General features: G+C 28.8%; 1 protein-coding gene across 1 annotated transcript in view; it reads left to right on the forward strand.

The window, feature by feature from the left end:
* Positions 1 to 13,394, forward strand: part of LOC117180654 (UDP-glucuronosyltransferase 2B15-like) — a 29,768-nt gene that overhangs the window by 12,365 nt on the left and 4,009 nt on the right. Inside the window, exons 5-10 of the mRNA XM_033373144.1 lie at positions 155 to 438; positions 2,756 to 3,033; positions 5,710 to 6,132; positions 6,207 to 6,438; positions 11,207 to 11,432; positions 12,565 to 12,723. Of these exons, the coding sequence (XP_033229035.1) occupies positions 155 to 438; positions 2,756 to 3,033; positions 5,710 to 6,132; positions 6,207 to 6,438; positions 11,207 to 11,432; positions 12,565 to 12,723 (1,602 nt within the window). The remainder of the gene's footprint in view (positions 1 to 154; positions 439 to 2,755; positions 3,034 to 5,709; positions 6,133 to 6,206; positions 6,439 to 11,206; positions 11,433 to 12,564; positions 12,724 to 13,394) is intronic.

Genomic DNA, 13,394 nt, shown 5'->3' on the forward strand with positions numbered 1-13,394 from the left:
GCAGCCGCTCTCGCCCTGCTCGTCTGAGAAACTGCATGAGCTAGCAGTTCTAGGAAGGCTGAGAACGGGGCGACTGAAAGAGAGAGTTCGGTGTAGACAAAAATTATTCACCCAAAAATATCTCATATAATGAGAATGAAATTATTTTTTTTAGAAAATCTGCAGAACGTGAATCTCAACTCTTCCGTGATAGGCCAATGAGTCCTACTGATACGGCAACTTTTTGGGTCGAATATGTCATGAGAAATGGAGGAGATTCTTTAAGATCACCAGCAGTGAATCTGTATTGGTGGGAAGTTGCTCTTTTAGATGTGTACGGATTTATTCTCTTCAGCTGCATTACACTAATTTATTTAATTATATTGACTAGCAAAGTTATTGTAGGAAGATGTTTTAAAACATTTACTATATCTTCTCAAATTACTAAAAAAATCGACTGAATTTCTGGACAATTGTGATGGTTCTGTTATATAATTTTAAATCAATTCCCATACAAATATATACTATACTTAGTTCGCGAGTATGCACGCTTTTCTACAAACATTCAGTCTATATTTGTGTATATTTTGCAATTAATAATTAAAAATCCAATCTTGGAAATATCGATTGAGTTCCGAAACGCCTTCTTCCATAACATATTGTCTTTGAACGTATGAAAACGCCTCAAAATGTAAAAGGTTGGTCTTTTACATTTTAGAGGCAGGGGTAGGGTTAAAAATATTGTTTCAGGTATTTAAATGATTTCCTGAAAGTATGAGAACAAATTTTAAAGCTCATAATTTTTTTCTCAAATCCAAATAATATGCAAAATATTGAACTCTCTCCTTGATTATTGAATTCTTTGAGTTTATATAAGGGACATTCCACACAATATTTGCCATTGAAATTTTTTTTACGTAAAATATTTTTTCTCTTATTTAACTGTAATAAATATTCGATACGTATTTTTTATTTTAATATGACAGGCAAAGTTATCGAGATATAAAAAAAAATTTATAAAAAGTAACTTCTTTCAATTGCTTATACTGAAATATTAAACAAAAATATGAAAATTAAGACGGAAGATAAAATGTGGGCCTTTTCCTTAACTTTAGAATAAAGTATACTACAATCCACTTTGATTATTTATTTATTAATATGAATTAAATATTTATAAGCAAATTGATTTTTTCAATTTGGACCTGTATTTTATTTTTTATTTTTTTTATTTTATGGAGTGTCCTAAACGTTTTTCTTGATCTGTTAAAAATTCCGGAGGTGGTAGTCAAATACTTTCTAAGCGATGAATTTTTAAATATCAATAAATTTTAAATATATTAAATTAACAACATTTTATTTCAAATATGCCCGAGAAGTGGGCACATTCGTATTTATCACTACGCGCAGTGCACGTACACTCTCGCGCTCGTTTTCGTACGCTTAATGCGTACACCTTAACTAAATTTTTTCAAATATCATAAATATTACAACTTAAATCGAAAACTGTGATTTAAGCTTCTGAGGAATCACAGCGATAAATTGTAATTAAAAAATTGTTTTGATTTGTTTTTAAATTTTTGTACATAGTAGAAATTGCGATTGATATTTTTTTAAATATTTAATTTTTTCCCCCTTTTTTTAAATATTCAAAATGTTTGAAAAAAATTTTAAATATCTGCTGAAGGAACTTAATCTTCATTTTGGCTACCTTAAGAATTATATCAAAGGCTAAATCGATTGTAAAAATCCTTCAAAATTCAGCGTGGATACAACATTCAGATAACCATGCATACAGACAGACAACAAACTAATTTTATGATTTTCGAACTCTGTGATTGCTGAAAATTAAAGATATATTAAAAACCAGAAGTCGAAAATTTGGACGATTACATCACATTCTCATGAATGAGAATGTAAAATTGTTTTCCTTTTTTTTTGTAAATTTTCAAAATGTTGAAAATCATATAACCTTCTTAATTTTTATCAAAGTTAAAAATGTTATTAGAATAATTTTCAAGTCTTTTTACCGTATACCAGAAAATGTAAGAAAAATTTTCAAACTATAATTTCTATTAAAGAAGTATTTTTTTCCTTTTTTTGGAAATTTTTATAATGTTGAAAAGCATACAAATCTGTTAATTTTTAACGAAGTTAAAAATGCCATAATTTTTAAATTTTGGTGGGAAATATCTGCGCAACGAATTTAACCATCATTTTGGGTACCTTAAGAAGTTTATCAAAGGCTGACTCGATTAAACAAATCTTTCAAAAAATAGCGTGGCTACGACATGCAGGTGAAAATACATACATACAGACATACAGACAGAAACCGACAAAATTTTATTATTTTCGGACTCTATGAGTGCCAAAACGTAAAAATTCATTGAAAAGAGTGATCTAAAATTTGGACGATTAAATTACACTCTCAAGAATACGAATGTAAAAATATTAAGCAAAGGAACTGTGTCAGATTTTATCATTATGCAAATAACACGTTTACAACCATCTGAAATCTTTGTCATTATATAAATTTATAACGCGTGTCGAAAGTTTTTTTTTGCATAATGATAAAAAATGCGTATTGGGTCTATTATTAAAATTTCGGTTTTATCATAAGTCTCTAATATAATTCCTAAAATGTTTTCTCTCAGAAAATTACTTGTATTATTATTGATTATTTATCTGGATATTATGGAGACTCAAACCAAAAGAATATTGGGTGTTTTTCCTTTAAACGTAAATAGTCACACTAAAGTTTTTAATGCTTTGATGAAAGGCTTAGTGAAAAAAGGGCATCATGTCGACGTTATTACCCATTATCCACTGAAAGATCCACCAAAGAATTATAGAACTATTATCAATTTAAATGGGACTAGAGTTGATTACGTGAACAATGTATCCATGGAACAACCTCTTGAAGTAATCAAAGATCCCGTATCATATTATGTATTTGGTGCTGGGAATGAAATTTGCAACCTATTGTCTCTTACAGAAATACAAAATATTATAAAAAATAGATCTGATGAGCTACCTTACGATCTTGTGATTACTCAGGTAAGTAGAAAAAGTGAAAAACTGTGATTTAAGAAAATATTTGAATCTGACAAAAAATGATAAATTTTATATGACTTTTGAACAAAATAGTTTAATGTTATACCAAAAAGTTGCATATCTAAACAAAAAGATGAAATTTCTCTTAAAACAGATGAATTTTTATTTTGAAAAAATCAAAATAAATTAATTAAAAAAAAAAAACAGTTAAATTTTGATTTTTCGTCCAGAAAATATTTCGCTTCTCTTTCAAACATTTTAATATTAAATTCAATCAAAAAGTAAATTTTCCATGAATTAGTTCTTTAAAAAAACACCGGAATTTTAAAACAAAAAGTACGACTTTTTAAACGAATTGTTGAATTTGTAAGAAAACAATTGCATTTTTATTCAAACAAGATGAAATTTCTTAAAAACTGATGAATTTAAAAAAAACTCTCAAGAAATAGTTAAATTTGCATTCAAAAAAAATTTCAGTTCACTCTCCAATACAAAAAAAATATTTTTAAACTATAAGTTAATTTTCTGCTAAATAGTAGAATTTTTAACCAAAAAGTATGACTTTTTAATAATACTATTATTTTCAAACAGTTGCATTGTTGTCTAAGAAAAATGAAATTTCTACTAAAACAGGTACATTTTTATATCAAAAATACAAATTTTCAGAAAAAAATAGTTTTCACCAAAAAAAGATTTCTGTTGACTTATTAGCCACAAAGTATGCATTTTAAACAAAAGATTTATGTCCTACAAAAAAAATGAAATATCAAGCCTAAAAAGACGAACTTTTAGTGAAACCGTTGAATTTTCAACCAAAAAGAATGTATTTTTAAGGGGTTACACCATTTTAAGATTTTGAAAAAAAATTTTTTTTGTTTTGGCTTAAAAAATGCTCTAGGATCATACAAAATATGCAGTTGGGCCTATATGCGGTGCAGGTATCGCAGATTAAAGATAAATAATATCAGGGATTCAAACGCTCGTAAAGCCTTAAGCGCATTTTTTTAAACAACTTTTTTTTTAAAATGGGAGGACATATTACTAGAACACCGTTGCATGCATCGATTTGGAATTTTGACAGTTACTTCATAATTACATTCTCTATGAAAGTACGTAGCCGTTTTTCGATTTAATGTGAACTTCTTGTTACAAACAATTAACTGCTTATTTTTTGAATAAAAAATCGATTTATTTCTTTAAAAGCACAGAACTTCTACCAAACTTGATTTAAAAAACTCTCTACATGATTCTACATAGATTATAAAATTTAAGGGTTTTTCGTTTCAGGTCGTAAACTTTACGAGAAAATCTATCCTCCGATGAAGGTCTTTTGAAAAAAGACGATTTTCAAGACATGCTCTGTCGTCGCCATTTTGTATTAAAATTTAAATTAAATTTTTTTGTACTTGAATATGTATTAAGCAAACCCTATGAAAGAAAGCCTATTTCTTTTTTAATCCTCCCGAAATAAAGCGTTAAAGCTAGGCGTTTTTCTGTCACTGACGTGGTGTTACTGCTTCAGAATATGCTTAAATTTAAAATCAAAAAATAAAGTTTGTAACCAAAAACATGATTTATAAGAGAATATTTTTGGCAAATTTTCAAAAATTACCTAGTGTAGGGGGGGGGGCATCGTTGACCGGTGGGGCAAATGTGACTTTTCATTTATTATCGGTATTATTTCAAAATGTTCGTTCTACTTTGTATTAAATAAATCTATTTCATTATAGAGATAGTGTTGCTCCCTCAAACCTTAAAAATTAACGTTGTAAAAGAAATATTATACAGAAAACAGTTTTTGCCACGAAAGCATGGAAAATTTTTTGACAGAAATATAAAGTTTCCAGCTTTAATAACAATACCTACAGTATAAAAATTTGCTATTTTGACAAATAAAACAATATCACACAATGTAAAAATAATAATTAGACGCAGTGCAAGTCCAAAATATATTAAATCTGATAAATAATCGAGACATGGCCAGTGGGGCAGGGCCGACGAAAATAACAGTTTACAAGTGCTTAGGTGATACACGTGTCACAAGTTTTGTCGATAAATGGTCGGCAATGCAGAAGAGCTAGTTATCCTGTAAGCTAAATGGAAAAAACAATCGAAGATTATTATTCTCAATCCGGTCGATATGCAAATTTCTTTGTATTAGTACGGTAGAAATATTGCGTAAAGTCCGTTTCTAGTAGAGGGTTAACGAGGAAGAGGTTATATTACAGCTGTCTCTATTTTTATTCAAAATAACCTATCATATTTTCCTATTAGTAGATGTTTTAATTCACTTAAAAGCTACGGTCGGCTTTGCCCTCCGGTGGGGAGCAAATCCAACGAAATACAGCTTGTTAGTAATATTTATATTACCAAATCATTGTTTTGTTCATGTGATTATTACTCATAGGAATATGATATAAAATAATGTAGAACTCGAAATGAAGAATACATCAATTGCACATCTTATTGACTTAAAAAAAAATCATTTGCTGTTAATTGGTCGGCGCTGTCCCCGCTTACCCTCCCTGAGTGAAGGACCCTCTCCCACCTTCTGTAAGAAATCATAACAAAGCTTGTCGACACCCTCCCCCCAAACCCCTTTCTGGAGCTGTTACGTAATTTTAATACGGTCACTAATCGCTACCGCGAATATTGATAAGTAATTAACCAAATCTACAGGTACTTACTGCCAATTGCTATATTGGATTAGGTTATGTCTTCAAGGTGCCTGTGATAACTGTTGCTACGAATGTGGAATTTCCATGGACTGGTGATGGAGTTGGAAGCCCTACAGCCAGTGCTTATTATAAAGACGCTTTAACGAGAACATATACGGTTTCAACTTTTTGGGAAAGATTACAAAACACATGGCATTCTCATTCTACTAAATACAGATACTTCATATACACAGAGAAAGCACAAACCGAGTCAATGAGAAAATATTTAAGTTCTGATATACCAAGCGTTCGAGAAATCGAGAGAACTGTGGCTTTAACCCTTGTCAATTCTTATCATAACCCATTTGGTATTAAACCTTCAACCCCAGGCTTAATAGAAATTGGTGGTATACATATAGAAGAAGATGATACCAAATTGACTCCCGTGAGCTAAATCGGCTACCAAATATCATTAATTAATAAATCTAATTGATAAAATGTTCTATTTTCCTGCTTTAGGAGCTCGAACGCTGGATGAACGAAAGCACAAATGGAGTTATCTACTTTACATTCGGATCTATGATACTTGTAGAAACTCTACCAGAAGAAACCCTTCTTGCTTTTTATAAATCTTTTGAAAAAATTGCTCCAATGAGGGTGCTAATGAAAATCGCAGACAAAACTAAACTCCTCCCAGGCCTGCCAGACAATGTGCGAACGTCTTCATGGATTCCTCAAATACCTGTCTTAAGTAAGACAACAAAAATTATATCATTTCCTTATACAATTACTTACGTCCACCTTTTAAATAGTGGCCCTCTGAATAATGCCGTTTACCCTAATCCGAGCTCGGGCTCTATCCCCACTCCTGCGCTTTCCCCTACTGGCCCAAAGTTCGGATCCGACTTTCTCAAGGTGGCCGTTTTAATCAGATAAAAGAATTCCTGGTCATTCCCCGGTTGGTAAAAAATAAATTTATAAATTTAAATTGTACGATTAAATTTTGTTATAAACTGAACACTTTCTAAATTAAAAGTGAAATGATTTTTATTTTGAACAGTTTCAAAATCTTTAGAAAGCTTAAAATTGTATTTAAAAATCTTGAAACATTCATATGCTGTTTTACATGGATTCAAATTTCCAATTATTTTTGGAATTTTGTCAAAACTTCTAAATATCTTTTAGAATGATTCGAATTTTTCCTAATTTTTCTTTAATTCTGTAAAATGGAAAATATTTTTGACAATTTTGGAAACATTTTTAAATCTTTTTAATTATTCTCTTCAAATTATGTCTTCAAAATATAAAGTCATTTTCAATTTTCTTATAAATATTTAGAAAATGTTTTTTATTCTTTTAAAGCCCTTCATAATTCTTAAAAACCTTCCAAATCGTTTTTTTCGAAATCTGAAAAAATCTATATTTTGTTTTAAATTAAGCTGTGGACTATTTATCCAAAAATTTAAGTATGAATAGCCGCATTTTTTTTGGCATACGTAGACACTTCGTTTAAATTATTTTAAATCATTAGACATTTTTTATTACTTTTGAAATTTTTTGCAGACATTCGAAATATCTCTTCAACTTAATCGAATTTTTTCTAAGAATCATCGATGTTCAATATTTATTATGCACCAAAATTCAACAATTTGACTTGCAAATTAAATATTTTCTTCTAGAACAATTGAAATTGTAAAGCTGAGTGTTGAGTTTTCTGTTATGTTTTGAATATTTGATTTATAATTACCGATTTTACATTTCAGAATTAAAAAATATTTTAAATTTGATAAAAGCCTTTATTTATGAGCATATTTTTTTGAAGTTATTTCTTAATTGGAAATAGTTTATAAAGTTTTAATTGGGCGTTTAAATTTGCTTGACTATACTAAGAATTTCCAAATTCCAATTGAAACAATTTAATTTTTAACGTCACACGTGGAAAGAATTTTTTGTCTAAAAATTTGAAAAATTCCTAGTCAAAAAATAAATTCAGTCTCACTTCCCGGTTACGTAAAATTCCCGGGGTGTCCCAGTTTTGCCGGTTTCAGGGTTATAGACTCTCTGGGCGATTTCCATTTCATCGCGGTGTACCTGTTCGTCATACCCTCTCCACTCGACTTCTCCTCACGTCCCTGACTGAGCGATATTGCTATGCCGGGATTTGCCAGCGGGAGGCCCCTCTGTCCTAATGAGGCATAAAATGCCGTACATAAAAATGTTATAGTTTTGCAATCAGCAAATTAAAAATATTATATTCAGAATCTATGTTTTATTGCGATTACAACGATATGTAACTTGCAATTAAAATATTGAACTTAGACTAAGTTATGGAAGATATTAGTTTGTTTTGACCCTGACTAGATAGCATTATGGAATTTTCCGTAGAATTGTTGAAAATGTATTAGTTTATTTGGTAGAAAATTCGCCTGTTGACAATTTAATACTCATCCGGTAGAAGTGATGCTCTTATATTTTCCATATTATAATGTACTATAATCAATATATTCATTTTAATTCTATTCCGTAGAAAGTGAAGCTTAATTTCCTTCTAATAAATTGCCTTTGTATTGAATACACTAGTGTGGCCCTTATTTTTCAAAATCCTTTTTTTTCAACCCCTAGTTCTGTTCGATTGTCCAAGAATCGACCATCATTTTTAATATCATAAAATTATTGTATATGTCTATATGTGTATGCGTATACTAAATAACTTATATTGTGTATTGTTTTGTAAGAGTTCCTCTTTCTAATTTAAAAATCCAAGTACTTGGTTTCATGTATAATATTCTTCTAGGCAGTTGGGTAAAAATCCGTATATTCTATTAAATTGTCAACAGGCGAAATTTCTACCAAATAAACTGATGCAATTTCAATTATTCTACGGAAAATTCCAAAATGTTATCTAGTCAGGGTAAAAATAAACTAATATCTGCCATAACTTAGTCTAATTTCAATATTTTAATTGCAAATTACATAACGTTGGAATCGGAAAAAACACAGAGATTCGGAATATAATATTTTTAATTTGCTGATTGCAAAACTATATCATTTTTATGTATTGCATTTTATGCCTCATTAGGACAAAGGGGCCCCCTGCTGGCAAAGCCCGGCACAGCAATCTCGCTCAGTCAGGGACGTAAGGAGAAGTCGAGTGGAGAGGGTAAGACGAACAGGTACACCGCGATGAAATGGATACTGCCCCTCTCTCTATAACCCCCCCTCCGTCCTTTAAACAAACCGTAACAAAATATTTCTACACCACCCTACCTTTTTCAATTGTACGTAATTTTTAATTTGCAAAAAATTTTTTTTTTCTAGTTATTGCTAGTTAGTATTAGTAAAATTAGGCAGGGTGTGCGAGAACTTCATTTTCAAAATTCCCTGATTTTTCCTTGACTAATTTTTCATTTTCTGGATTATTCATATTTAAATACTAGCATTTTAATCCTGTAATATTGTTAACATAGAATTATTTATAAATGGAATAAAACAGTAAGTTAATTTTCCGCCAAACTGATGAATTTTTACCCAACAAACATGAAATTTTAAACCCGGAATGAATGAAAATGAATTTTTCACTAAAAATATAAATCTTCGAAAAAAAATGTTTTCTTAACGAAGTGATTCAATCAATTCTAAAATTGAAGAAATGTGCAGAAATTCTGAAAATAAAACCAAAAACCCAACGATTATATATGGACAACACCCACAAAATGTTCCTATTGCAACCTGAAAAAAAAAATTTACCTAAAAAAGGAAAGAAAAAAATTTTTTTTTGACAAAAACAAAAAAGAAGAAAGAAAAATGAGAAGGCAACCAAACCAATCTCCTTTCTTCTCTTTTTTATCTTTCATCTTTTCTATTTTTACTATTTTTAAACCACAATAAAAAACATTTGTAAAAAATAATCCCCAACGTTTCGGCATTTTTATATCGCACCCTTATCAAGCCAAACAAATAAAATAAAAAATTTTATTTATTAAAATTTTTTTTGGTTCAAGCAGACAGGAACAGCAACAAAATCAAATCTTCCAAACAAACTATTTGAATACTCGAGCAAAGAAGAATACTTTCTAAACAAAAAGTTGCATATTCGTACAAAAAAAGATATTTCTACTAAAGCAAATCAATTTTTGAAACAAAAAGAAAAATTTTCGAAAAATAGTTGAATTTTCGGTTAAAAAAGATTCTAGAAAAAATTAGATTTTCAATGCAAAAATATGAATTTTTAACCAAAAAGGATGCAAATAGTTGCATTTTTATTTTTTTAAATATGAAATATCTTTTAAAACAGATAAATTATTAATTTTTTTAATTGATAAAAATTGTTGAATTTCTATATTTAAAAAACATTTAAGTTCACTTTTCAAGATCAAGATACGAGTTTTTAAAGAAAAAATACGTTTATATGAAAAAATTAAATTTTCAATAAAAAAAGACGAACTTTCCCAACCAAATATTATGATTTTTTTAACAAAATACTTAAATTTTCTACCAAATAGTCACAGTTTTATCCAAGAAAGATCAAATTTGTACTTAAACAGATTTACTTTTAATAAAAAACGATCAATTTCTTTGATAGGAAATGAACTTTCATCCAAAAAAGGTTTCAGTTAATCTTTAACAACAAATAATAAATTATAAACAAAAAGTATGACTTTTAAAAAAAACAGTTTAGTTTTGAAAAAAGTAGTTGCATTTTCATCGAAAAAGATCAAATTTCTCCTAAAACATTAGTTTTTGATTTAAAAAAATTTTTAATTGAAAAACATACCAAATAGTTGTAATTTTATCGAAGAAAGATGTCATTTCTACTCAAGTAGGTGAATTTTAAAATCGAAAAGACCAAATGTCAAAGAACGGGTTGAATTTTCAATCTAACAGTTGCATTTTAATTCCAGGAGGATGAAATTTGTTTTGAAACCAAAATTCCAATACCAAAATAAGCACTGTAAACAATGAGTTAATTTTCTGCTACATATTCGAACTTCTAACAAAAAATTTTACTTTTTAACAAGATTCTTAAATTTTAAATTATACAGTTGCATTTTTGTCTATGAAAAATTAAAATTCTAATAAAGCGGGTGAATTTTTTAATCAAAAAGGCAAATTAAAAAAAAAGAGTTGAATTATTATCCAAAAATATTTCAATTCACTTTACAACACAAAAATAAGAATTTTAAAGAAAAAGAAAATTTTATAGTTATTAGTTAAAATTTGTATCCAAACAGTTACATGTTTTCAAGAAACATGCAATATTTATACGGAAAATATGAACTTTCATATCAAAGAGGCTAATTGTCAGAAAAGTTTTCATATAAAAAATATCTCAGTTAATTGATTAGCAACAAAATATGAATTTTGAAAAAAGGTTAATTTTTTATGAAAAGAGCTGAATTTTTAACCCATTACGAGAAAAGTTATTCCTCTATAAGCCCGTTTTCGGCACTATTGAGAATGTGGACAGTAGTTCCATTTTAGGAAGAAAATAATATTTTGTACTTCTATAATTTTTATAGAACACCACAACACGAGATTATTCATAACTCATGGCGGTATGTTGGGAATACAAGAAGCTCTGTATCATAAAGTTCCCATGATAGGGATACCATTACTATGTGACCAGTTTCGAAATGTAGAAACTCTTGTCAATAAAAATATTGGTATCCGATTGGATTACAACAAAATAACTCTACAAACTTTAGATGAAGCTTTTAATGCCATTCTCAATGATCCTAAATACCGGTAAGTTTAAAAAGAAATCTGCCCACTTTCTCGCCGTAACATCGACAAGGGTAACTTGGTGATTGTGAATTCTCTTTTGTTAAAGCTCCTTCGGTATTAAGGAAAACATTCTCATCATATGTCTCCTGCTTTGCACTTGATTTAGTCCAAAATGTGAACTTTTCTACATTATGTTCAACGCTATTAAATCGAATTTATTGTATTCTCATTTTATGTTTCGCCTCCTGGGTCGTTTTTCAAAAAGTTTAATGTTTAATTTTCAAACTTATTTTTTTACGAAAGAAAAAAAATATACTAGTCCTATCTAAAAATTATTTTTTAAAAATTTGACGATCTTTTTTTGGCTACATAACTCCTCCATTAATTTTTTTTTCGTACCTTGTGTCGTTTTTCAACAAATTAATTTTTTATTTTCAATGGATATTCTTTTATTAATACGCAGAATGCCTGAAAAGAAAACCAAGAATGTCACGACCAAATTTGGATAACCACCATAAAAGGTTCCGATTGCAATTTAAAAAAAATAATAAACATTTTCCTAAAAAAGGAAAGAAAGAAACTTTTCTTAACACAAAGAAAAAGAACTTTTTTCTTTTCTTTTGTAGAAAAATGTTTATATTTTTCCAAATTGCAATAGGAAAATTTTATAGTTTTTGTCCAATTTTTCTTGTTAGATTCCTAGTTTCATTTTCAGGAATTTTGCATATTAACTTAATTATTGGACGTTTAGTAGAATTTTAAATTGGATTTTAATCCATTTTAGATTTCTTAACGAAAAAGATACTCGTCCTCTCAAAAAATTACTTATTAAATTTTTTACGACCAAAACTAAAATTACGCGTTTAATAAAACATAATCACTAACAAACTTGTAGCTCTCTTTAGGATAAGCAACTTTTTACTAATTATTGTTTTCCGTAGCTTGTGTCGTTTGTCCAAAATATTTTTTTTTTTCATATTTCATGTTGTTTTCTTACGAATAAAACAAAAAATACGCATCCTATCGAAACATGCTTTATAACAAATCTTTAGCTTTTTAGAGTTAAACAACTTCTGTTTATTACCAGTTTAACTATCTGTTATTCACCCATAAGGTATTTGATTAAAAATCAAATTTATATATATTTTTTCAGAAAAGCTGTAGAACGTGAATCTCAACTTTTCCGCGATAGGCCAATGAGTCCTATGGACACGGCATGTTTTTGGGTCGAATATGTCTTGAGAAATGGAGGAGATTCTTTAAGATCACCAGCAGTGAACCTCTATTGGTGGGAAGTTGCTCTTTTAGATGTGTACGGATTTATTTTGTTTAGCTTTACTGCGTTAATTTATTTAATTATATTTACTGTCAAGATTTTCGTAAGAAGATGTTTTAAAAATGTAACTATATCGACTCAAGTTACTAAAAAAAGGGATTGAGTGACTAATATACAAAGCGTACAAAAAGGAGCACGTAAAAATGCGAAAGACTACTGTAGAAATAAAAAAATATAATGTGCTCAATTCCCGAAAATAAAATTTCTTTCGTAGGGAAATTTTGTCTTTCTTGAGGTTGCAATAGGAAAATTTTGTGGTGGTTGTTTAAATATCTATAGTACAGATACAAATATTTTAAAATATGATGGACCTCATTGAAAAATATTGGTTTTTCGAGTTTCATTATTAGGGAAGATTCTCACGATATTTGAAGATTTTAAAGTCACTTACCCCAATCAAAATCCTCCTTTTTCTTGATGTAAATTTTCATTGTTCCTATTTTTAAAGATTTCTGAAAAAAAAAAAAAATGTATTAATGTAAAGTTGTATCATTGCCTTTTTTATTTTTAATCCTATATAAAACACCAATGATTTGGGGATTATTTGTAACACAATTTTGGTACAAAGGACTGAATTTTTTTGATACGAATAGACGCTGGCTTTAAAATATTTATTTTGTTAAAATATTTATATTTCTAATATCTTA

This window comes from Belonocnema kinseyi, chromosome 9 (assembly GCF_010883055.1).
Source record: "Belonocnema kinseyi isolate 2016_QV_RU_SX_M_011 chromosome 9, B_treatae_v1, whole genome shotgun sequence".
NCBI classification, from domain to species: Eukaryota; Metazoa; Arthropoda; class Insecta; order Hymenoptera; family Cynipidae; genus Belonocnema; species Belonocnema kinseyi.